At 40.7% G+C, this 23,935-nt stretch overlaps 1 protein-coding gene across 3 annotated transcripts in view; it reads left to right on the forward strand.

The window, feature by feature from the left end:
• Positions 1-1,158: 1,158 nt before the first annotated feature.
• The window catches only part of LOC122560107 (sodium-dependent lysophosphatidylcholine symporter 1-like), a 52,817-nt gene continuing 30,040 nt past the window's right edge, over positions 1,159-23,935 (forward strand). Inside the window, exons 1-8 of one of the 3 annotated variants that reach the window (XM_043710346.1) lie at positions 1,159-1,586; positions 2,024-2,443; positions 3,778-3,903; positions 7,740-7,864; positions 13,390-13,522; positions 19,153-19,231; positions 19,936-20,093; positions 22,473-22,563. In XM_043710346.1, the coding sequence (XP_043566281.1) occupies positions 2,354-2,443; positions 3,778-3,903; positions 7,740-7,864; positions 13,390-13,522; positions 19,153-19,231; positions 19,936-20,093; positions 22,473-22,563 (802 nt within the window). In that variant the 5' untranslated portion in view covers positions 1,159-1,586; positions 2,024-2,353. Of the gene's footprint in view, positions 1,587-1,614; positions 1,897-2,023; positions 2,444-3,777; positions 3,904-7,739; positions 7,865-13,389; positions 13,523-19,152; positions 19,232-19,935; positions 20,094-22,472; positions 22,564-23,935 lie in introns of those variants that run through there. The other 2 variants (XM_043710345.1, XM_043710344.1) reach the window with 2 other exon arrangements.

Here is a 23,935-nt window from a genome sequence, read left to right on the forward strand (position 1 = left end):
GCAGCATCCAAGGAGCAGGAGAATCAACGTTTCGAGCAAGAGCCCTTCATCAGGAATCAGGCTAGGAGTGTGATTGATAGACTGAGGTGGGGATAATGGTGATAGGTCAGAGAGGAGGGTGGGAAGGAAGATGGATAGGTCATGAGGGTGGTGTCGAGTTGGAAGGTTGGAGCTGGGATAAGGTGGGTCGAGGAGGAATGAGGAAACTGGTGAAGTCCATGTTGAGGCTGTGGGGTTGGAAGGTCCCAAGGTGGAAGGTGTGTTCTTCCTCCAGGTGGTTAGGCTGTGGCGATGAATGAGGCCCAGGACCTGCATGTCCTTGGGAGAGAGGGAGGGGAGAGTTAAAGTGTTCGGCCACAGGGAGGTGGGTCAGTTGGTGTGGGTGTCCTGGAGACGTTCTCTGAAGTGCTCTGGGGAGACAGGATGCCCAATAACAATATAGAGGAGACCGCATCGGGCCTCCTGCATCGCCACTCCCTAACCACCTGATGTCTGGAGGAAGAATGCCTCATCTTCTGCCTTGGGACCCTCCAACCACATGGCATTGATGTAGATTTCACCAGTTTCCTCATTTTCCCCACTACCACCTTATACCATCTTACTTCCCACCTATCTGCTCCACCCTCCTCTCTGATCTATCACCATTAACCCCATCTCTATCTACCCATCATACACTCAGCTACCTTCATTCCCCCCATCCCCTCCACTCTAACCCCTCTGCTCACAAGACTCATTCATGATGAAGGACTCTTGCCTGAAATGTTGATTTTCCTGCTCCTGGGATGTTACCTGACCGGCTGTGCTTTCCCAGCACCCCACTCTTGATTCTGATTTTTGGCATCTTTCTCCTAGGAATTTGGCCAGCACATAGTACACCCATTCATTGGAGTGTGCACTTGGCTTTGACTGAATGTTCATGCTATTAGGACAAGATTCATATCTAGAAATTAAATCATTCTTAAATCTTTCATCGGATAACATGTTGGGATTCATGTGAGATATAAGTAGCAGCATTGGAGAAAAGAGCTATGGTTCCAACAGCTTTCCACTACAGCCTACCGAGGCCAGCATTTATCATTCGTGCTGCAAATGAGAAGGTGGTGGTGAGCTGCGCCCTTCCATTGCTTTGTTGTATACATATGGACCTTGTTAGTAAGGGGTATCTAGCATTTTGGATAAGTTCTGCCATATTATTGGTGTAGTTGAAACTTACCTCACTCTACGATCAAGGGGGAAAGCTAATAGAGGGGGCTGAGCAAATACAATGAGGAGCCTTGGCCCATTCCACATGAAGTTAAAACGCCTGAGTTCACTCCGCGTTTTGGGGGAAAAAATACAGCAGCCGTGGAGAGGGGGAAAAAAGGTTGTTTCGAGCCCAGTGACCCTGAGATGCTGTCAGACCTGCTGAATTTCTCCACGTTTTCATTTTTGATTGAGTTTTTCCAGCATCTGCGGTTTGGTTTTATTGCACGTGTGAAGTTGATGCCTTCCAATTTATTTCCTTATAAATTCCTTTGCAAGATGTGGCTATCACCAACTAAGCTAATATGTATTACCCATTTCTAATTGCTCACGGGAAAATAGTGGTGAGCTGTTGCCGTGGACTACTGCTACTATCTTGTATACTCCAAATAAAATCTTGTGTAGTTTGTTGGGGAAATTGCATGTAGTACTGGTCCTGTCCATTTAAATGGTGGAGATCGAGGCTTTGGAAGTTGAATTTGGTGACTTAGTGCTGTGCATCTCGCCGCTTCCTAGCTGAGATCTTAGCATCTCGCTAATTTAGGAAGGAGTGCTGGTGAAAGGAAAGGGGCAATTCGAGATTGCTGGGGTTGTAATAATTGAAGTAGTCGAGCGGAGGCGCAACATTACTGTGCAATGGTAAAATTGCAAAATGTTGTAATCTCACTTCAATCGTTAATGGCAAAATTCAAACGAAAAGAGCGGAACGCAAGTTCCACAGTATATTTCACTATACGTGTGTGTGTGTTTTCCCCCTTATGTTTGCGTATTCAATTAACAGAATAAAGCAATTTAAAACAAGGACGTCCCAGAGGCTGGCAGGAACCCGGAAAGTTGAACCTGAAATTGCAGCCCGTACAGAATCTGGAGTAACCGGCTGCTCAGCTTCATCTCTGAGGAAGGCAATAGGAAGTCCCGGACTGGAATCCAGGAGCTGAGCCGATCCAAACCACGAACTGGATCTGGCTCGCCAGCAGCAGGAGCCTGTTGCTGTCGGCGGCTCGGTGACGCTGCACTGTCCGCCGCTCGATCACAATCCCCAGGGGTGTGACGAGGAGCGGCTCTGCTGCTGTGAGAGGGAGCCGAGTGAGTCCTGCTCGCTGCCCGCCCGATGGGGTCTGAAGAGCAGAGCCTGGGTGAGAAGTTACTGGAAGAGGAGGAAACCTACCCCCATCCCGGGGGCTCCGTGCGGGTCCTGCAGGTGAGAAGCAGAGAATTAAAACACAGCAGATTCTGGATTTTCTTTTTTGGGTGAAAAAAGGGACCATAAAAGTTGAAATTAGAACAGAAGACATACACATTAGTGGTCAACATCACAGAGGTGTGTGGCCTGAGTTAACGCAGCAAAAGGATAAAAACAAAATGCTGGAGAAACTGAGCAGGTCCGAGTGATACAATAACTTTCCAATTCTTTGCTTTAATCACAACCTGTGGATTCTATTCGTGGGGTTAGCCGTAACAATTTAACTCCCAACAGTAGTAATAATTGGAAACAGTCAAATTAATTTCAGGGAATTATTAAAGTAGCAGCTGAAACATTTGAAACAAATTACGTCTGTTTAAAATTTAACTGGAGAAGCCCTTAAACACTCAATTACAGGAGTAGCAATAGCTGGAACAGCAGGTGTTTCAGTTACTGCAGTATTTCCTCTGGGATGGTGTGCATTGAATCTAACCTGGCTGTGAAACATTACATAATGGGGGAAAAATGCCCTGTGATTTTCATACTATTACTTGTAGGACCCCTTTTCAAAATAATTAATAGTCATCAACTCCCACATCCCATCAAAGTTACATTCTTAATAATGTGTGGAACACGTGAAAATATTGCTTAGTTTCAGAAACATACTCTTGGAGTCAAAGTATTTTAAAAAAAACTTAACTCTTTTAAACAAAGCTGAACTCAGCTGGTCCCTTGGTACTCTCGGATGCTGCCTGAACTGCTGTGCTTTTCCAGCACCACTAATCGAGAATTTGGTTTCCAGCATCTGCATTCATTGTTTTTACCCTTTGTAACTGTAAGTGTACATGGAAATATTATTCTCGTCGCTTGCAGTTTAGCTCCACCCCAAAAAATCTGATAAGGTAGTCTGCCCACTCTATGCTCGTGACACGAACCCAAGTTTCAGGATGCCATTTGTCCATTTAACCTTTACTGCAGTGACTCTCTAACCGTACTGTGCTAGCTTATCACCTGCAGCACGCAGTTGTAGGGTCAGCCCTGCTTAATCAGCATTTCACATGATTTTGAGTACATCTGGATAGTTACCAGACCTTGAAGAATCTGTGGACCACAGTTTGAGAACTACTAAGCTAACTAACTAAATTGTTTTTTTTCCTAAGATGTACAAACCAAGTAAAACTTTTTGGGTGAGATGCAACCATGTTAATCATTGTGGACTGTTAGACCTTCATAAGATTTGGTAAACTTGGTAGAACAGAAAGTAAAGCATTATGCCTGAAGTAAGCTGATCTTTATGCTGACCCTACTGTCGTTCTTCACAGTCCTTTGACTGTTTTGTCCTTTGTCTACAGAAGGGCAATGGACGAGCACTGCCATTCTGCCGGAAGATCTGCTTTGCTGTTGGAGGTGCACCATATCAAATGACAGGAAATGCTATTGGTTTCTTCCTCCAAATATTTCTGCTGGATGTTGTTCAGGTATACAAAACTTTCCTGTCTATTTTCAAGACTGTAATTATCATTCCAGTGAAGCAGTTTTGCCATAGTATGGTACAAAACTAGTATGCTAGACATCATGAATTCAGATTCTTCTGTGACAACTTGGGAAATAAAATTCAATAAATTTGTTTAAATCTGCCAGATTATAGTTCTAATCCTAACTAATCCACTGTTAATGTCATTCGAAAAAGGGAACCCCAGCATCCTTAACTAGTCTAGGAGAAAGTGAGAACTGCAGATGCTGGAGATCAGAGTCGAGTGTGTGGTGCTGGAAAAGGTCAGGCAGCATCCGAGAAGCAGGGGAATTGATGCTTTGGACGTGAGCCCTTCATCAGGAGTGGTCTGAATAAATACAGACCTTCCTGATGAAGGGCTGATGCCCAAAACGTGGATTCTCCTGCTCCTCGGATGATTCTTTACCTGCTGTACTTTTCAAGCTCCACACTCTTGATCCCTAACTGGACTGGTCTATTTGTGACTGCAATGGAACAATATATGGTGTGATTTAAGTTTTGCCATTATTTATGTATTTTGTTTTTAATTTATTTTAGTTTGGAGTCTGTAGTTGGATCTTGTGGCAAGTAGATTTTGGACTGTGTGCATGAATGGGTTTAACTATTAACTTCTCAGTATTTATGGAACAATGCTTTTCTTTAAAGTAAGCGTGCGAGTGAGTGATTGAGTTTCTGGGGTGCAAATGGGAACATGATTTCATTGGAAGAGTTTTGTGAGCAGACAGGATAAACATTGAGGAGTATTAGGCTGATTTCAGCTATAAGAATCAGAATTTGTTTTTGCAAAGGGGGAATGCCCAAAGCTTGGAAACCGTTTGGCTTCAGTTTACAGGCATCCTAGTTGGATTTGGAAAGATGAAACAGTTCTCCTCGATCAAGGAATTCATTTAGAAAAGATAGAGATTAGTTACTTCCATGTAAAACATCTTTAGTTTGAAAGTCTCAGATCTGAAATGTTTGTTTAGAACCTTGAAAGGGTTATTTAAAGCTACGAAAGTCTAAGCTCAGTTGTGCATATTCAAGGAAGAGGCCATCAAATTCTTTAAGACTGGGAATTGAAAACACAGTTAAGTCAAATCTGATTCTCTTGCCGTTTGAATATTGTAAAGGGGTACTACTGGAATAGATAACAGATTGTGTTTTACCGTGTTTCAAAATCTTTCATTGTGTTATGTAAATAGCTTGGTTTATTCTATTTTATCATCTTTTTGTTTGCTTAATAAGCATCTGTTTTGCTGTTTTAAATCAGATTTGCAGTATTGTGTGTTTCTGTTTGAGTGAAAGATCTCTGTTTAAATAAAACAAAACAAAATATGTTCTGTTGAGCTAGATTTCAGGCTGGGATCTGATTTGTTTAGTGATAACATCAGCTGGAATCATAACATTAATTAACTTTTATTACCTTCAGAAATCACTTAAACCAGAGAGTTATGATTTCCCGTACTACATCCCTATGTGTGCACCCTTCATTCTCAAACCCATCAGTAGGAGATGGTGAAGGGAAAGTAGGATGATCCCATGGCTCACATCTTAACATCTGCACCTGTGACTATGAGAAATAAGAGCAGGAGGAGGCCACAAGCTCCTTGAGCTTACTCCACCAGTCAATGGGATCTTGACTTCATCTCCACTTCTTTCTGCCTGATATCCATCAATTTGCTTCATGTTCAAAATTCTATTGTTCTTGCTGTTAAGTATCCTGAACAGCTGAGTGTCCACAACCCTCTAGGATCGAGAATTCAGAGATTCATAACTGAGTAAACAAATTTCTCATTGTTTCAATCCAATAGGGGCCTATGCCCCCTATTTCTAGATTTTCCCAGGCAAGAAAAACAGACTCTTTGTATTTGCCTTTTTAAGCCCCCTTAAAATCTTATGTTTCAATGAAATCGACTCCCAATTATCTAACCTGCAGAAAGTAAACCTGCATTCTGTTACTGTTTACTATTCCCACTCTGTATCTGTTGTATGTACAAGTTTAAATCAATAGTACTTTTCTAAACGAAATATTGCAAATAGTCAATGTTATAGTTTAACATTTGTAAATTTACATAACATGCACAGTAGGAGAGAATTTTTTTCAGTTAAATATTTTCGTCTGCATCTACCCTGTCCTATGGTTGATTCTTGATTCCCATTTCCTCTGTTTATTAATTAAATACCATGCTTTCAGCCCCTTAAACTGTTTCCCTTTAGAAATGAACTCGTGTAACTTCCACCGTAATGTTTCCTGTTTCTCAGAATTTTCATCGCAGTCCTTCGAATTATATTTAATTTAAGTCACTGGCCGTATTTCTTGTACTTTCCCTTTTACCCTTCTGGATGAATGTTCACTGATTTTCCTCTTCTTCGCATATCCCGTTTGATTGGTATTTTTGTGTGGGGAGGTCTGTAGTAATAACCTTGGCAGTAGGAATTGCTTACATTACTGTTCCAGTATTGTCCTACCTTTGTACTTTCTCTGATTGGCTTGACCTTCCCTATTTCTCAAGCTCTTCTGTTCCTATAGCCTTCTGAGATCTCTACACTCCTCAAATTCTGGTGTGCCATAAAGTTTGATTTTCTGTATTGCATGATTTAACACTGCCTTCCGCAACCTGGGACCTGCTGTGGAATCCCATTTCTAAACCTATCCATCTCTCTGTCTTCCTTCAAGATTCTCATTCAAAGCTATCTTTATTATATTGAAACAGCACGTCTTTAAATACAGGATTTATAAAGAAAACAGAATCATAATTTCTTGCATTGGAAAATGTTGCGTTAATCTGTCAATGTACAAAAACAGGCCGAGGAATGTAAATATCAGTTTTGTGAAAATCTGGCTTTTGATCTGTTTATAGTCAGAAGATGCAAGTCTAATTGGACTGAAAACTATTCGAGAAATAAGTACTTTATTTCCTTGAAATCTGCTATTTTTAATTTCAGCATCTATCAGTAAAGAAGATTGCTTCCTAACTACATGTCTTACTCCATGAAAATGTCCTTGTTTAGGATTCAAATTTCATAGTAGCATTTTAATTTCTATCTTGAGGCTAGGTTTGTGTGGAGGCTGTCCAGTAAAAATTCTGTATAGAAACAATAGCTGATATATTTTCATTCATCTGACAACTCTTTTTTTTAATCTTCAAATCTTGTATATCTTTTTTAACATTAAGCATTGGTTTAGAATAGTTTACATGAAATAATTGTCCCCACTGTTTGCCACACTTAACCAATTTTATCAATTCATGTATACTTTTTTGTATCATCCCCAACCCAATGCCAATTCATCTTTTCCTTGCCATCCATCTCATCTCATCCACATTCTGTTCCCTCCATTTCATCACCATTCTCTTTTTTGCCATTTAGCATCCTTCCCATCAGCCCCATGCCTCAGAAATAAACTCTTCAACCAGGGTCAATTTGTTGTTGGGTCCCCTTTAACTTTCACTTTTATTTCTCTCCTGCAGCTTCACTACCCAACTGCTGCAGCTAACAACTGTTGGCAGCTGTGAGTGCACCGCACACTTCAGTCTTCTGCATGCCTCCAAGATACCTCTGCATTGGTCAGATATCTCCCATTTCAATGAACCCACCATCAGCTATGCTGCTTAAAATAATCAATCCAAACAGTCTGGACAGACTAAATATTGATTTCAGTTTGTATCAAATTGAATCATTTTAGGGTTTTAGATTACTTTTGTTTCCTTTAGTACATTTGCAGTTCAGAATTTGTCATTGACTTTCTATTTCAGTGATTCAAATGTGCAGGATCTGCATGTGCACAATAGCGCTTACTTTGTCAATAATCCTTTCTTTCAGATGGAGGCTTTCTATGCATCTCTGATCTTGTTCATTGGTCGAGTTTGGGATGCTTTCACTGATCCTATTGTTGGATTCCTCGTCAGTAAAAGCAGAAGGACAAGATTTGGCAAGTTGCTTCCTTGGTGAGGATATCTTGGATCATATTTTCTTACTACATTTAGGGGATTAATTGAAAAAAGTCCTCAAATTCTCTCTTGTGGCATGTTTTAAGCTCTGCAAGTTTAGATAGCAGGGTGTCTGCTGTCTGAGATATTAGGGTAAGGATAATCATCTGATGATGTGGCTACATGATTGAACACTTTAAAATGACTGGATCTGTAATCTTCATTAACACAAAATAATGTGAAGAACTGACCAATGCAGGATGCCACAGGTACTTATTTTATCTTTCTAAGGAATTTTAAATGAATATTGTCAATTTTAGAGGGAATCTGAGTAATGTGGGCAATGGTGAGGTGTGGCAGAATCAGATGATAAGTGTAGCAAGGCCTACTTTGGCATCAAGATCACCTTGTTCTCTCTTGTAGCTTTTTGCAAGAAACATGGCAAGATTCTCACTGGACAATCATGAGGTGCCAATTAATGGTCATTATTGATTGTTAAATGCTGTGTTAATGCCATAACTCACCTCATTAATACTAACACTCCCATCTTCGCAAACTTGCCAAATAAGCTATGTATATCAGGAAAACTTGACCAGGAAACCAGAGCTTATACCCAGAGGAGTCAGCTTGTGACTTGCTCCCAACAATCCCTATCTTACACACTGGGAGTCCCAGCTCAGGGCACGATCTGTAGGCACCGGTGGTATACCTTTCAGTAATGGACTTTGGCATCCAAAATCTGCAAATCTATTGCAACTATCACTGCACCTCCCTGATATGCTGACAGGTCACTCATAAGGTACAGATGTAGATTGCAGGGTGCAGCAACAACTACAATTGAGAAGGTTGTAGCAGGGCCACTTTGTGCACATACACAGGGACATAGATCACAGAATGGATAATGCTACATCTCAAGGCTGCTAGCATGCTCTTTTAGCACTTGTTCATTTTGCACCTACCAACCTGCATACGTGCACTACCAGTGCCTTACTTTGTCTTGCTTTGCATTGTTTTGCTGAGCCATTGTGGTCACTACCTTTGTAAAGGACTGTTTAGTGAGAGACGCAGGCAGACTGCTTGTCAGAATTGGAACATCCTGTAATGCAGGGGAGGGGACATCTTGCTGTATGGAGTACTGAGACAGCAATTTATCATTCGCAGCATGTGCCAACTGTCTGTGAGGCAAACATACTACATTCACACATGTCAAAAATATGTGGAGGCTGTCCCTCAATTAAAGCAAGGAGAGAGGTGCCGAGAATGGTTGGGGTATGTCAGTACCATTAGTCACAAATGCAATGTGCATAAAATCCAAGGGCTGTGATATGGCCAGTCATCTGTTTGGAATGAACAAGATCCAGGGTTCTGACCCAATACAGTTCAGAGTATTCAGGGGTCAGTCTTGTAGGACCAGCACAAGCAGTCAGGGGAACTGCAGATGATCAGTGAGGAAGTGGGGAGCACAACAGTCATGAACCTGGGGGTGATCTTCGAAGTTGTTTAGCAGTGTGTGGCATCTGCGAAGTTACAGGAGGGTTCAGGACAGTGGGAGGTTGCTGTCAGAGCATCAGGGAGATCAGTGATAGAGGGTTAGAAGAGTCGAGGCTGAGGAGGAAAGCAGAGTCATGTCTATTAATGGGGATAAGGACGTTGATAGGACCACTCTCATTGAACAGGGGCTACTTGAAATTGATTTGGAGAGCCTGGCGGGGATGGTTGCTGACTGTGACTACTACTGGGGCCTCCACAGGGAGAGTATAAAGGGGCAAGATGGGTATCAGCAGGATGTAATGGAAGGGAGGACAGTTAACTATGAAGTTTAGTATGGTAAGTTTCCACCTTCAGGTGATGGGTTGTCAGAGTAAAACAAGGTAATAGGATGTTGTGATGGGAGGGTTATCTGCTGATGAGTTGGGGCGCAGTGTTGATGGTGTCCAATGTGATCTGCATTGCCAGCCATCATGTTCCCTTCTCTTGCTGTGAAGTGCTGCTAGAAAATGGCTGGAATGCTGCCCAGCGTGAATGGAGTAAGTTAATGATGAAAGCACAGCATCCACATTTACTAGATGCCAGTATATTGTAGCAGCTAAAACATGAAGCAACCTTTGGAGGTGTAACCACATTGGATTGCAGCACCCATGTCAGATGTTTGTCAAAGGTGATTTGTTGCATGCCATTGTTGCTTGCAAATTGAACCAGGGCATCCCAGTAATATTGAAGTGATCAGCAGTGACACTGTGAATAACCTGTGCAGGCTGCCGGCAAGTCACTGTTAGTGCAACTTCCAAGGGCCTTGTGTGAGCTCCACAATTTTGAGTCTTCCTTTGTAATGCAGCTTCCATTGTTATGTGTGCTGAATGCAATGTCAGGTTCAGCAGTTTGTGGGTGTACATTTGGGAGGCTGGTGTTGCACTGTAGGCAGCCCCTTTTCAGCTCTTCCAACACCACTAATCCAGAATCTGGTTTCCAGCATCTGCAGTCATTGTTTTTACCTTTTTGCCCCTTTTCATGGCCATGTGGGTCACTCTGTCTCTCAGACTCACTGTGGCACCTTCAGCAAGTGATAGCATCAGCTGAGGTGGAATGTGAATGTGCATTGCAGACATGGTGCCCCGTTATCCACCTGCAGTGTGTCTCACTTTGTGGAGAAGCATACTCGGCTCTCTCTCTGACTCTCTCCTGCAGGTTTCACCACTGAGATCTGTTGTGAGCTTGAAGAAACTCTTTCTTTCCCTCTGTTCTCAATTTAGGCCCTTTGTACCAAGAGTCATGGGCCTCGCTGCTGGTAGGATGTTGGTCACTATAGCTGCCTTCTTAAGAAGGTGAAGGGTTGCAGAAGGAGCAGATCGGATGGTCAGTGCAGGAGCCCGTGGAGGGTAAGGAGAGGTCATAGTTGCACAGCCCCTCAGGATGCATGGGGTGCTTAAGAGGCCAGTAATTTCTACCCTGACTCCATTTCCAAGGGATGAGAGAGGCACCGTGTCTACGCAGGACACTGTCCTAGGATATGGTGATGAGACTGTGCTGGAGTGGGACCTGAGGGCTCAGGAGTGGGAGGCCGTCATGTACCATTAACTGTGAAGGTCACTGTGGCACTGAGCTTCTATGTGACTTGCTGCTCCCAGGAAATGATGGGAGACCCTGTGTGGGAGTTCTGTCATTCATCAGGACAGTGACAGTTACCAACTTTGCAAGAATGCACCGATTCATTTTGCTGCTCCAAGGTCAGTGCTGCAGTTACACAGCTGTACACATGGCACTGAAGAGGCAGTATCACCACTGTGCAGCTTGCATCAGCTGGAAGGGGCTCCATTTCATTAATGTTCAGATAATCTGTAATCACTATTACAACATCTTGGAGTTGTGCCCTCTACCCTGGCAGCTGCCACACCTGGAGCACCCTTGTATATTCGGTGCATTTGAGGATCCAGTGCCTTACAAGCGATATCATGGTGCATTGATCTCGCTCGTTCTCGCTCGCTCTCGCTCGCTCTCGCTCTCTCTCTCAATATGAGAAGAAAGGAGAAGGGTGTGCCCTTATCTACATCGACAGAGCTGAGATGATAACCAGCAATTTGTCCTGGTTCTGAGATGTAGATGCGACAGTCAAGAAAACACAACAATGAAGGTCACATTTTTTCCCAGAATGATCAAGAAATTGGACCATAAGGACTGTCAACAAATTTTACAGATGCACAATAGAAAACATTCTATCTAGGTGTATAATGGTCTGGTACAGCAACTGCTCTGCTTAGGGCTGTAAGAAATTACAGAAAGTTGTGTGCACAGCTCAGGTTATCATGGAAGCCAACCTTCCATTCATGGATTCCATCAACATTTCCCATTGCTGCAGAAAGGCTGCCAACATCATCAAAGACCCCTCCCATCCTGATACTACCCTGTTCCAGCCTCTTCCATCAAGCTGAAGATACAGAAGTTTGAAGGCATGCATCAACATGTTCAAGAACAGCTTCTATTAATATTAAACTGTTGAATGGACCCCTCTAATTTCAATTCGAATATTGACCTTGTTTTTGTGCACTTCCTGTGCAGTCGTAACTTTTTATGCCTTGCTCTGTCTTAGTGCCTTATGATTTGTATGTTTTTGTTTGTTCTGATCTGCCTGTACTGCTTGCAAAACAAAACTTTTCATTGTACATAGGTACATGTGATGGCAATAAAATCAATCACCATGATTCTTAAATTTGATTGTCGTTGTGCATGCAGCATTCATCATCTATTTGTTTTTATTCCATATGCATTCTATAAAAAGCTCACATTTGCTTGATTTTTTTCCCCCATTGTCCACTAAGGGTGGATCTCATACAGGCAAGCAATGACGAGGTGTGAGCCTGGGTTTGTGCACTGGAGGCTGGGTGACACTGACTTAGAGGGTGTTTAGACAAACTGTAGCTTTAGACAGAATGTAGTTAGGCACAGTTATAGAGTGTGGCATGGTGGTTCGACAGAGTCAATGGAACATAAATGGGGTTGTATTTTCAAGGGAGCATCAGCCATGTGCTGTGTGGCTGCTGTGTCATGGTGTTGTTGGTGGGGGACAGTGCTGGATTGTCAACACTTGTCCAGGGGCAGAGCAAACTCTTAAAGAATCTGTGGACACAAGGGCGGATAACGCTGAGTGGCAAGTTTTGCTAGGAAGGACGCATGGTGAGATGGGGCAGAGATTGGATATGTAAGATGACACAGGGGAAGAGGCAATTAATGAGGCAAGTTTGATAAGATCTGGTGAGAAATCTCACTTGGCCTCATGGTGAGAATCCCTCAAAGAAACAGCCTAAACAATGGTAAGATAAAGGTCACTGTCTTTTAGCTCCTTATTGATTATTATCTATTCCTTTCTTATCTTTATTAATACTAACTCCTTTTTGAATGATTTCCCTATCTTATGGCTTTGTAATTTTGGAAATATTTTAAAAACAGGTATTCTTTATACTTCAAACTTTGTGGTTAATTATTCCTTCCATACAACTTAAAAGCCTGTCATAGGTTAGTGAGTATGCATTTTTATTGCTCTTGGTGTATTTCTAATTTTGTATGCAAAATTGACTCTCCTAGTATAAATTATCTAGTTGCATACACGCCCAAGAAATGTGTTCAACCAGCCAGACATAAACTGTAATGGGAACTTTTTTATTGAAGCACAAATAACCGATCTGATGAATACGGCTGAAAACTGATGAAATTTCACTAAGATTTCCAAGCCATATTAAGACATCAACTAAACATCAGCTATTTGTTAATGAGACTTACTGATAATTGCAAATGATGTCAGAGTCTGGGTGGGATGCTCTTTGGAGGGTCACTGTGTTGAATGGCCTGTTCCCTTATTACAGGGATTCTATGATTCTAATTAACTGTGATATCTCTCAAACTACATAATAATGGTGTATTAGATCTGAGTACGACCTGCAGGTAGTGATTTGACTCTTGTCAAAATGATACTGCAACTAAAAAATTTTGAATGTTTTTAAAAATCCTTTCATTATTTATAAATAATTCTGGCTGCATTTGTTTTTCTCTAGGATATTATTTTCCATGCCATTTGGAGTTGCTTCTTATTTCCTGTTGTGGTTCAGTCCTTCCTACACAATGTCGTGGAAATACAGTTTCTTCTGGTATCTTATGACCTACTGTGCATTTCATACCTGCATGAGTGTAAGTTTTTGGTTTAACCTGAAACAAATTGATCCTTTAAACCCCGCAGTTGTGAGACTGATGTAGAAATTTCTACATCAATGTATCAAATATACAAGCCTTTCTTGGTATCTGAACATTGGGATTGTTGTTATTGATAACATTGTGCAAGTGGACAGGTAGTTGACATAATTTAAAGTATTAGATAAAGGCACAATAATCTATTTTGAGACCAAAAACTACCTCAAGCTGATTTCATAACAATACAAACAAGTTCTGGAATTAAAGAAAGTAAAGCAGAAATATGATTAAACTATTTCATACAATTGTTTCCCTCAGATACAAAGATTCCTGGAATGGTGACAGTGCAGAAGGAGGCCATTTGGTCCATTGTATTTGCACCTTCTCTCTGTAGGAGAATTTTTAATAAGTGCTTCTCCTCCTTTTGCCTTTTCTTTTCAGCAGTGCACCTTCTTCCTCTTCAGCCAATAATCCGTTTACCTCTTGCATCTCCCTCCACCACACTTTCAGCAAGTGCATTCTAATCTCAACCACTTGCTGTGTTTTTTAAAAAAAGTGTTCCTTCATCTCACCAGTGCTGCTTTCGCTAGTTACCTTACATTTGTGCCCTTTTCTTCTCAATGGGAACAGTTTTCCCAATCTATTCTGTCCAGACCCCTCAGGATTTTGAAAACGTGTACCAAATCTTCTCTAGAATGTAACTGAAGCCAAAATATTGACTGTTTTCAAGAAGGAGTTAGATATAATTCTCAGGGTTAAAGAGATCAAAGGGTATGGGAAGAAAGCAGGAGCAAAGGTTGGATATTCAACCATGATCATATTGAATGGTGCAACATGCTTGAGGGGCTGAATGGCCCATTGCAGCTCTGTTTTCTATTATTCTGTGTTTTAGCCTTCCCTTTACTGGGGGGAAAAAAAGGCTTGATATTTCCAATCCATCTAGTCAACTGAAATTCCTCGTCTTTGGAGCCTGTCTCATGAAACATTTCTTGACTCTCTCCTAAGACATTCACTTTTTTCCTAAAATATGGCACTGAGAATTGGATACAGCATCCTAGTTAAGGCTGAATGCTTATTTTCAACATAAGTTTAACATAGCATCCTTGCTTTTATACCCTGTCCCTTCAGATCAAGCTTAGGGTGCTATATGCTTTAATAAGTGCTCTCTCAACCAATCCTGCCAGCGTCAAAATTCACACAGAGTCCTCTCCTTTTGTACCTCCTGTAGAATTGTAATCTTTATATCATGTCTCTGTTTAGTAGGAGGAATCATTTCACATTTTGTGTTGAACATTATCTACCACATGTCTGTCTATTCCACCAACATGCCTATGTTCTTTTGAGGTTCTACACTAACATCCTTACAGTTCACAGTGCTTCAAAGTATTGTATCATCTGCAGATTTTGAAATTGTGCCCTCTCCATGAAGGTCTAGGTCATCAGCATGTATCAGGAAGAACATGGATCCCAAAGTTGACCCCTGGAGCACTCCATTACAAACATTTCTCCAGTTTGAAAAACATGAATAAACTGCTACAGTTCCCTTCCCTACTACACAACCAACTTCATAGCCATGTTGATACTGTCCTTTTCACTCTGAGCCGTAACTGTCTTTGCATGTTAATGTATAATACTGGAAGCTTCTGGAAGTCCATGTACATTACATCAACAGCATCACTCTCAATAACCTTCTGTGTTGCTTCAAAAAAAATCCAGCAAGTTAATTAAACATGATTTGCCCATAACAAATAATCTGATGGCTTTCTTCAATTCTTATTTGTTTGCTCAAGTGACTATTAATTTTGTCCCAAATTAACATTTCTGCAAGTTTCACCATTACCAGTTTGAAGGTGCTGGGCTTATCCTAAACTCTCCTTTGAATAAGGTTGCAATTTTCCAGTCTTTGGATGCTTGTCTTGAGTTGAAGGAATTATGGCCAATGCCTCTGCAATTTCTACTCTCACTTGCCTCCATATTCCATTTGGTCCTGGTATCTTATCAACTCTGGGTATAGCTATCCTATTTAATACACATCCTGATTGGGTTTAAACCAAGGTCTGAATTAGCTTCTCTTTCACCATGACTTGTGTTGCATCTTGTTCTTTAGTAATACCTCAGCCACGCTCCCTGGCTTCTCACAAATCCCTTTTTATAGTCCTGAATTAGACCCACCCCATCCTTTTACTATATGGCTATTGAGGCCTTTTGAATTTCATTTCTATTAACTGCCTTGCACTTTTTTTCTATTATCTGCTTCACTTACTCTCTCAACTTTCTGTCTGGTTCGTAGTTGTATTGTCCACTTGACAACAGTCTTAAGCTTCTTTTTGTTCATCCTAATCCTTATCTCTTCTGTCTGTTGGGAAGCTTTGGATTTGTTTGCCTTGCCTTATCTCTTTATGGAAATATACTTTGTGTGTGCCAAAATAATCTCTTCTCTAAGGAGAAAGTGAGGACTGCAGATGCGATCTCTTCTCTAATCACAGCATGTTCCTTACATAATGTTTTGCCTTTAAATGTTTTTGATTCCGGTTGATCTGCTCCAGATCCATTCTCATCCAAAGAAGGTAGTTACTTTGTTCGGTATAATTTGCCAGCCACCTAGTTGGAAAGACTTAGAGGAATAAATTTGCGATGAGCTTACGAAGAGTTGCAAGAGCTGTTGAGTAGCTAAAGTGGGAGACTTGTCCAGGTTCAGAATTTGGGTAGTAATGGGACAAAGGGCATCGAGGATCAAGTGTTCCTAGAGTGTATTCAGGAAAAGATTCAACAACAGTGTATATTTGAGTCTGATGGCAAATGAGGCCCAGCTAGGTGTGGTTCCAGGAGTGAGGTAGATGTAGTGGATCCTGTGTCTGTCAGGAGCATTTAGGGGGCAATGATCATTGTGTTTACAAGATTTGGGTTGGTTATGATAAAGGGTCAACGTATAATTGAGTATGTTACAGCATGGTTCTTATGCAAATAATATCTCTTTCTATGTTGTCCCATCAAGATTAAATTGGGTACAGATACACAACCAAGCTGTATTTGCGCTGTACCTTCATGTATTTCTAGCTTGCCAAAAGCTCCCTTTCCACATTTCCACTGATACTGCTTATCCAGAAGGTGAGATGAAAATTCCTATTGTACCTCTCTTTTAATTCCTCCTTGGAATATGGCATCACTTACAAAACTAGGGTTTTTACCCAGCATTAATTTTCCTTGAGAAGGTGGCAGTGAATTGCCTTCTAGAACTGCTGCGGTCCATACGGTATCAGTATTAACACAGTACAGTTTGGAAGTTGGGAATTGAGTACAAGTTGTGTCCATACCATCCATCAGATTGCCAGAGTAGTGCTGAATTGTGGGCAGCTTTATGCTTTGGACTGATAGTACAGTTATCAATTCATCCACCTTTAAACTCCATTGGCAGCTGTCTTCATTTGCAACTGAAAATCAGTGGATTCAAACTGCCAATGCAGTTTTCTGCGAAACCATCATCTAGGTCACCATTAACAGCTCAGATAAGCTTTCAAGAAGTGTTTCGCGGTGAGACTTGATAGTCAGGCTCGGCAGTAAAGGAGAGGGCATGGCATCTCACACAGGAACGACCCTTTTTCCAATTCACTGAAGGTGGCACAGAAGTAATTCATACAGAAACAAATGTCAAAATGACTGAAGCATATTTAGGAAATTATTAAGATTATGTTACTTATTTTGCTTTTGTAACAACATAAGCAGACTAAATTCATATCATGACTTAGACTACTTAATTTACCTCCACAACTGGTTGTATTTTTACTTACTTCAAATAAACTGAGAAAAACAATGCTCAAGCATTTGTCACCTCACCATAGCATCCCAATAGTGTCTTTTTGTGCAAGACCATTTGCAATATTTTAGAGCCACGGCAAGAATTCAGTTGTGAAAGTATGATAGCTGCTTTATTTTTATACTTCCTGTGCCTGCTTATGTACCAGATTATGAAAATAGGGTAAGACTACAATCTGGCCTCAATTTGAGGGGAAATTATACTTTTAACTTTTTAAATAGTAAAGCTAGTCATTTGTATATGGTGAAAACAATATTTGAGTACTAGATTTTTTTTAAAGGTGAGATTAAAATTATACAAGAGGTCACATGGAATCTTGAAGTGGGAAAGATTGATTAACCTTTAGATGCAATACTTCATCAGTACTGCATCTTTTAAAGTTTGGAGATTCATGTTTAAGATGGTTAAAAAATAAACCTGCTGATCTTAAGATTAAATGTAACTGAGAGTGTGGTATGATGTGGGCAACTTCACTTCCTGTCTGTCTCAACGAGTAGTATCAATGTTCACTCCAGTTAACTAAATAAGCAACTGACATTTTTAATATAGACAAACCTCCTAAGTTGCTTCACAGAGGGGGAGGTCTGAAATAAATTGATGCTGAGCGGGGTGAGTAGTGACTAGGAGTTATTTTTTTAGGAGATTATTCAAAGAGAGGGAAGTGAAGAGACAGTGATTTTGTAGTGCATGGGCCTGTGTACTGATGGGCAGTTGTTAATGGTGCAGTGAACAGACAAAATGCTACATCCAAGAGCAGATTTTCTTTTTCTTTTTCTTTTGATGTGGAAAGGGAGAAATTAACAGTGAGATCCTGGAAAATATATCTTACATCAACACAGGTTTGAAAATCCATGACTGCAAGCTTCATATTGTGCACTTTAAATATGTTTTTCTTACAATGCATGACTTGAAATTAATTTTAAAAGAAGAACTTGCATTTATATAGTGCTTTTCATAAATACTGGCACAAAAATTACCTTGTAGTCAATTAAATATTTTTGAAGTGTTCTATAGGGGATGCAGCAACAAATTTGTGCACAGGAAACTGCCACAAACTGCAAACAGCAATGTGACAATCACTTGATAATCCTTTTTGTGATGGTGAGTGAGAGGTAAGTATTGGATTTTTGAGAAAAAACAGGATATTTTCTCTGCGGTCTGAATTAGTTTTATGGGATAATCACATGTACATCTTAGAGAACAGGCAAAGTCTTAGTTTACCATCTCAGCTGAAAGACAGCGACTCTCAGAGTAGCATTCCTTCAGAATTGCAATGTCAGACCAGACTGCCTTGCTCCAATCCTGGATTGAGGCTAGAATGTAAAATCTTCTGATTCGAACAAGAAAGCTACCAATGAACCATGGTTGAATATGATGATTAATTATCAACATCTAACTGCAGTTTGAGGAAATATTCTTTTTATATGTTGTATCTTCAAGACTGCAGTGGACTTTATTTTTCTTGCCTGTTAAGTTCTTGCTCAGCTACTGTAAAATTTCCAGTTGGTGTGCCTTCCATGTAAAAGTAAAGCCATTTGAGACAGCCCTGAAATTTACACCTGTATCAACAATTAGACTTTTATCCCTTAACCTGGGAGAGATTCATGATACAGATTCCAGAAGTGAAAACTGAATGTCTAAGCTGGTTAGCTTCAATAACATTGCATTCTTCATCATTTACTCTGGGTTGCTGAAAAACACAGAACATGTTTAAAGATGGGAGCCAGTCTTTCATCTTTTGATGGGAGTAATAAAGCAGAAAGATAGCTAGTTTCTAATAGTTCTTCAAACACGTTTTAAATCTTTGTTTCTGTAGTGTTTCCACGTGCCCTATTCTGCTCTAACCATGTTTCTTGGTGGTGGCCAGCGTGACAGAGATTCAGCGACTGCATATAGTAAGTTCTGATTTGTCTTTCAAGCTGAACTTAAATAAAAAATTATTCTGCTGTCTCTCCCTTCAAGAATTTTACATGGCTCCTGTATCCATGTATTGCGTGTTTTTCCTGTCTGATATTTATTCCTGTGCCATCATTACTTGCAGCAGGGTTGTTTCCCAATGCTTTTAGTGCTGTGTTGCTGTGATACAGTTCCTTGGTCACAGGCAATCATGTGGAACAGGAATGTATTTTCCATCTCAAGGGTGTGTTTAACAGATATCAGTAAGAAGAGCAGTTGAGATAATAAACCAGGCTTCCATCTTTGTGGGCCAGAAAGGCCACAATTTGGCAGGATTTCTCCTGGTCACTATCCAGTAACTCAGGTTGGATAGGGTATAATTGGGTTCAGTTATGTGCATATTATTCTATAGATTAACTCTAAGTGCACTATAAAGTATTGGGCACCCCTAAATGGTTATATTTTAGGACAGATTATACCTAAAAGTCTGCATCCTGACCAGAGAAGATGAAGGAAAGAACAATGTTTGTATAGATGTTTTCATCCCCACAATAATATTATGATATAGACCAGTGAAATTATGTAATCCCCTGAAGAAGTGTGAAGAACAAGAGTTGAAATACATTGTAAAGCTGAGGTATTATTGTGGTCAGTTATGTGGCAGCTGATTAATCCATTGATAAGCATTTCTGTCTCATTTCAGGAATGGGAGTGGAGGTTGTAGCAACACTGGCTGGAGCTGCTATTCAAGGTCAGATTGTGGGAGCATATCACATACAAACTGCTGAAACATGCCGCATGATGCAGAATGGAACAGAACTCAACAACACCTCCCCGTTGGTAAACAGCCTTAATAACACGGTCAGTACCAATCATTCAGTGACCTTAGTCTTGTCTTTGCATAGTAAATTATCTTGTCTTGACTGTATTCAGAGATGAGTGAATGTCACTATTGGTCAGGCTCAGTACTAGAATATGTTTTGAAAATAATCCTGAAGCCAGAGGCACTCTTCTTCTTAGACATAAGACTTGCATTTATAAAGTGTCTTTAATGGCCAAGACATGTAACTGAAGCACAATTACACGAAAATGAGACTTGCAGGAGACTGCATGTTTGGAAACAGAGTTAAAATTGGATTTGCATAACAAATATTGTGTTTCTTCCTGTGTGGCCACTGGGTTATCCTCTAATCCAGTGAAACTCAAAGAAAGGGTGCTGTTTCATGCTGCAACATGCTGTGTTTTCATTAAAATGCTACATCTAACAGCCTGTTTGGTGCTGGTCATCTTGAAAGTCCTCAAACTATTTTTATTTGACTTGAATTGCAAATTTGGTTCAACAGGAATGGGACTTCAGCCATTGAAGCCTGGAGCCTGACTGCAGGACCACGTTTTGTGAAATTATACAATTGCCTAACTAAAATCTATCGATCTTGGATATAAAGTTCCTAATGAGCTAGCATTTACTGCTTTCTGTAGAAAAGAGTTCTCTACTGCTACCATGCTTTGCATTTCCTAAGCTATCTTCTGACTGACCTGGCTCTGCTAAGAAGGTTCTGTTTCCTTGCTGTATAATATTGTACTCGCAGAAAAAGATTCTCCATTTTGAAAGAAATTTGTGAATGGGATGTGGCGGGTCACTGAAATTGCTAGTCTTCATTGTGCATGTCTAATTTCCCTTGAAGTTAGTGGTCCTCAACTTCTTGAACTGCTGCAGTTTATATGGTGTTAATGCATCCATACTTTCTATTCTGAGTAATTCCCTACATTCTGATTTCAAGACTACATCCCACTTTGTATGTACATTGTTAGAAGCAATGTGGATCACCACAATATCTTGCTGTTTGCCACCTCCCCCACCCCTTCAGAAGCTTTTCTTGCAGTCATTCTGCAACATCTTTGACTCAAACACTAGGGAGGCAACAAACCATCTGGAAGTCATATTGACGGCCAGAAATGACCATCTTTTCCCCTAACTAATGAATCCCCTATTAGCCTTGTCAATGTACTCCTACTCCTCCTCCTCTCATTCTGTACAGCTGGGGCACCCAGGGTTTTGAGCATTTATCTCCTGCTGCCCTCATCCAAGGATCCAAAGCCTGCACCAATATCTGGAATGGAACAAAGCAGAACTTGCAATCCTTGTCCCAAGGATGTGCCTCGAAACGAGCTCCGGATCAGAAGTACTTGTTTAATGTTAGGCTGAACAATTTATCACACACAAAACAATTTGGATTTTGCGTGAAGGGAAATTGGTGAGAAGAACAAGCTGCAGTATAATTGTGTTCGCTGATATATCAAAAAAAATCTAAACTTCTGCAACTAGTCTTCCAAAGCAGTTGATAACCTTTCCTTTCCTCTTTAAATTACCTTTGGAACCCTTCAGTTTATTAGATTGGCAACATTTACTGTCAGTTTTGTTCAGGTTACAATAGAAGAAATTTTCAATATGGTTCATTTTCTTACATTCTTATGACGTGAAGGTACATTATCAATCCACCTTAAAAAGAAAGGGAAATGTTAATGCAGAGTAAAATAAAATCTTGGACCAGGTTAATATAATTCATTCTTGAATTTTTATGCTTCCAGTCCAGATTTCTGTACACTGTTTTCACTCATACCTCAGAGTAAATTCTTGCCACAAGAGAGGAGTGATGAAAATGGCAAGCAAAACTGAACGTCTGGTGGATGTGTAAAATTTATATTTCTGTACATTTTATTGCACCTCCACATTTCTAGTCCTCCTGCCTTGCTTTATACTATGCTTATTTCTCCTGCATCTTGTATTTATCATCCCTCAATTTTCTGATGCTTTGATTGTTGCAGTAATGTTGTTTAGGGAGGGTTTACAGAATAATATTTGGAATTAGGTGATTTGAGGAAAGATGGAAGAAATTGTGTGTTTTTAAGCTTTAATAGAAAAGTGGTGTGCTAGAAGAAGATAAAATAATTTTGAAAGCAACTACACATTAAACGGTCACAATCATAGATTAGTGGACATCATTTAAATTTTGGACTTAAATTCTTTACACTGAAAGCAATCACTAATTGGAATGGGTGACTTATTAGGGCAGTGGAAGCAAAAATCCTCACTTTGTTTGAAAACGCTTTTGAGTGGCCTGAATTATTTTGTTGGGGGTAGTTCTAGCAATGTTGTGGATAGTTAAACTGGCATGAATTTTCTGAAATTTGAACCTCAGGCCATCCCTGTAAGAAACATGTGCTTCTCTGTTTTCTCAGAAATGGGCTTACATGCTGGCCGCCATGGTGATTGGGAGCCTTTACTTTCTCTGTTCATTGATTCTGTTACTTGGAGTAAAAGAGCACACAGGTAAGTGAGATTGATAGACTAAGATGTGACAGTAACAGGAACCCACTTAGGTACAGAAAACAAGTTATTCCTCATAGTGTTAAAATTTGTTAACCGTGAGGTGAAGTCTGGAGCTATTTTTCATGATGTTATTTATTCCTTTTCATCACCAAATATTTCCCTTCTACTTTAATTTCTTTCTAGCAGGCATTGGATTTTTACTGGGCTCCACAACTTTCTAATGCTATATCTAAGTGACCATTCTTCATGTTTGAACTCATTCAGTGAGTGCAAGCAGGGGTTTTGGTTGTGAAAAACAGCAAAGCCCAGCATGTGTTCACTCTTAAGCCGTCAACATGGATAAATTTTCTCATCATGGTCAGTAGATAGTGGGAGAAAGTGAGGACTGCAGATGCTGGAGAGCAGAGTCGAGAGTGGGGTACTGGAAAAGCACAGCAGGTCAGGCAACAGCCAAGGAGCAGGAGAATCGATGTTTCAGGCATAAACATTTAATCAGGAGCAATGCTTGTGGGCCGGGGGCTGAGAGATAAATGGGAGGGGGGTGGGCTGGGATGGGGCTGGGAATGCAATAGATGGATGAAGGTGGGGGAGAAGGTGATAGGTTGGAGATGAGGGTGGAGCGGATAGATGGGAAAGGTAATGGTCTGGTCAAGAGGGCAATGCCAAGTTGGAGGCTTGAGACTGGGATAATACGAGGGGAGGGGAAATGAGGAAACTGGTGAAATCCTCATTGATTCGGTGTGGTCACAGTGTTCCAAGGCGGAGTTAGACGTGTTCCTCCTCCAGGCATCAGGTGGTAAGGATTTGGCGATAGAGGAGATCCAGGACCTGCATGTCCTTGGTGGAGTGGGAGGAAGAGTTGAAGTGTTCAGCCACGGGGTGGTGGGGTTGGTTAGTGCGGTCATCCCAGAGATGTTCTCTGACATAATCCACAAGGAGGCGTCCTGTCTCCCCAATGTAGTGGCAACCACATTTGGTGCAACGGATACAGTAGATGACATTGTTGGAGGTACAGGGAAATTTCTGTCTTCTATTGTTGACTGCCTCAGTTTAATTATTTGCATACTATCACCCTTGGCAAAATTATTTATTTCAGTGTCCTTTTGTCAAGTTAGCTAAAGATGATTGGTTTCACCCCTGCTGATCTTACTTTCTCCAACTGCATACCTGCCTGGAGAAGTCCACACTTAACATAGATCATCAGTACTTGTTAAACTGAAATCATCAACTTTGATACTCAAAACATAGTTTCAATTTGGACCTCAAGCAGGTGTGAATATCTGTCCTCTTCACACTTGGCAAACCCAATCGGTTCTCTGCCTCTTGAGGTTTTGGTTTCCAGATACCACTTGTCCTCTGCAAATTCCTCCAA

Source organism: Chiloscyllium plagiosum, chromosome 20, assembly GCF_004010195.1.
Source record: "Chiloscyllium plagiosum isolate BGI_BamShark_2017 chromosome 20, ASM401019v2, whole genome shotgun sequence".
In the NCBI taxonomy this organism is placed as follows: Eukaryota; Metazoa; Chordata; class Chondrichthyes; order Orectolobiformes; family Hemiscylliidae; genus Chiloscyllium; species Chiloscyllium plagiosum.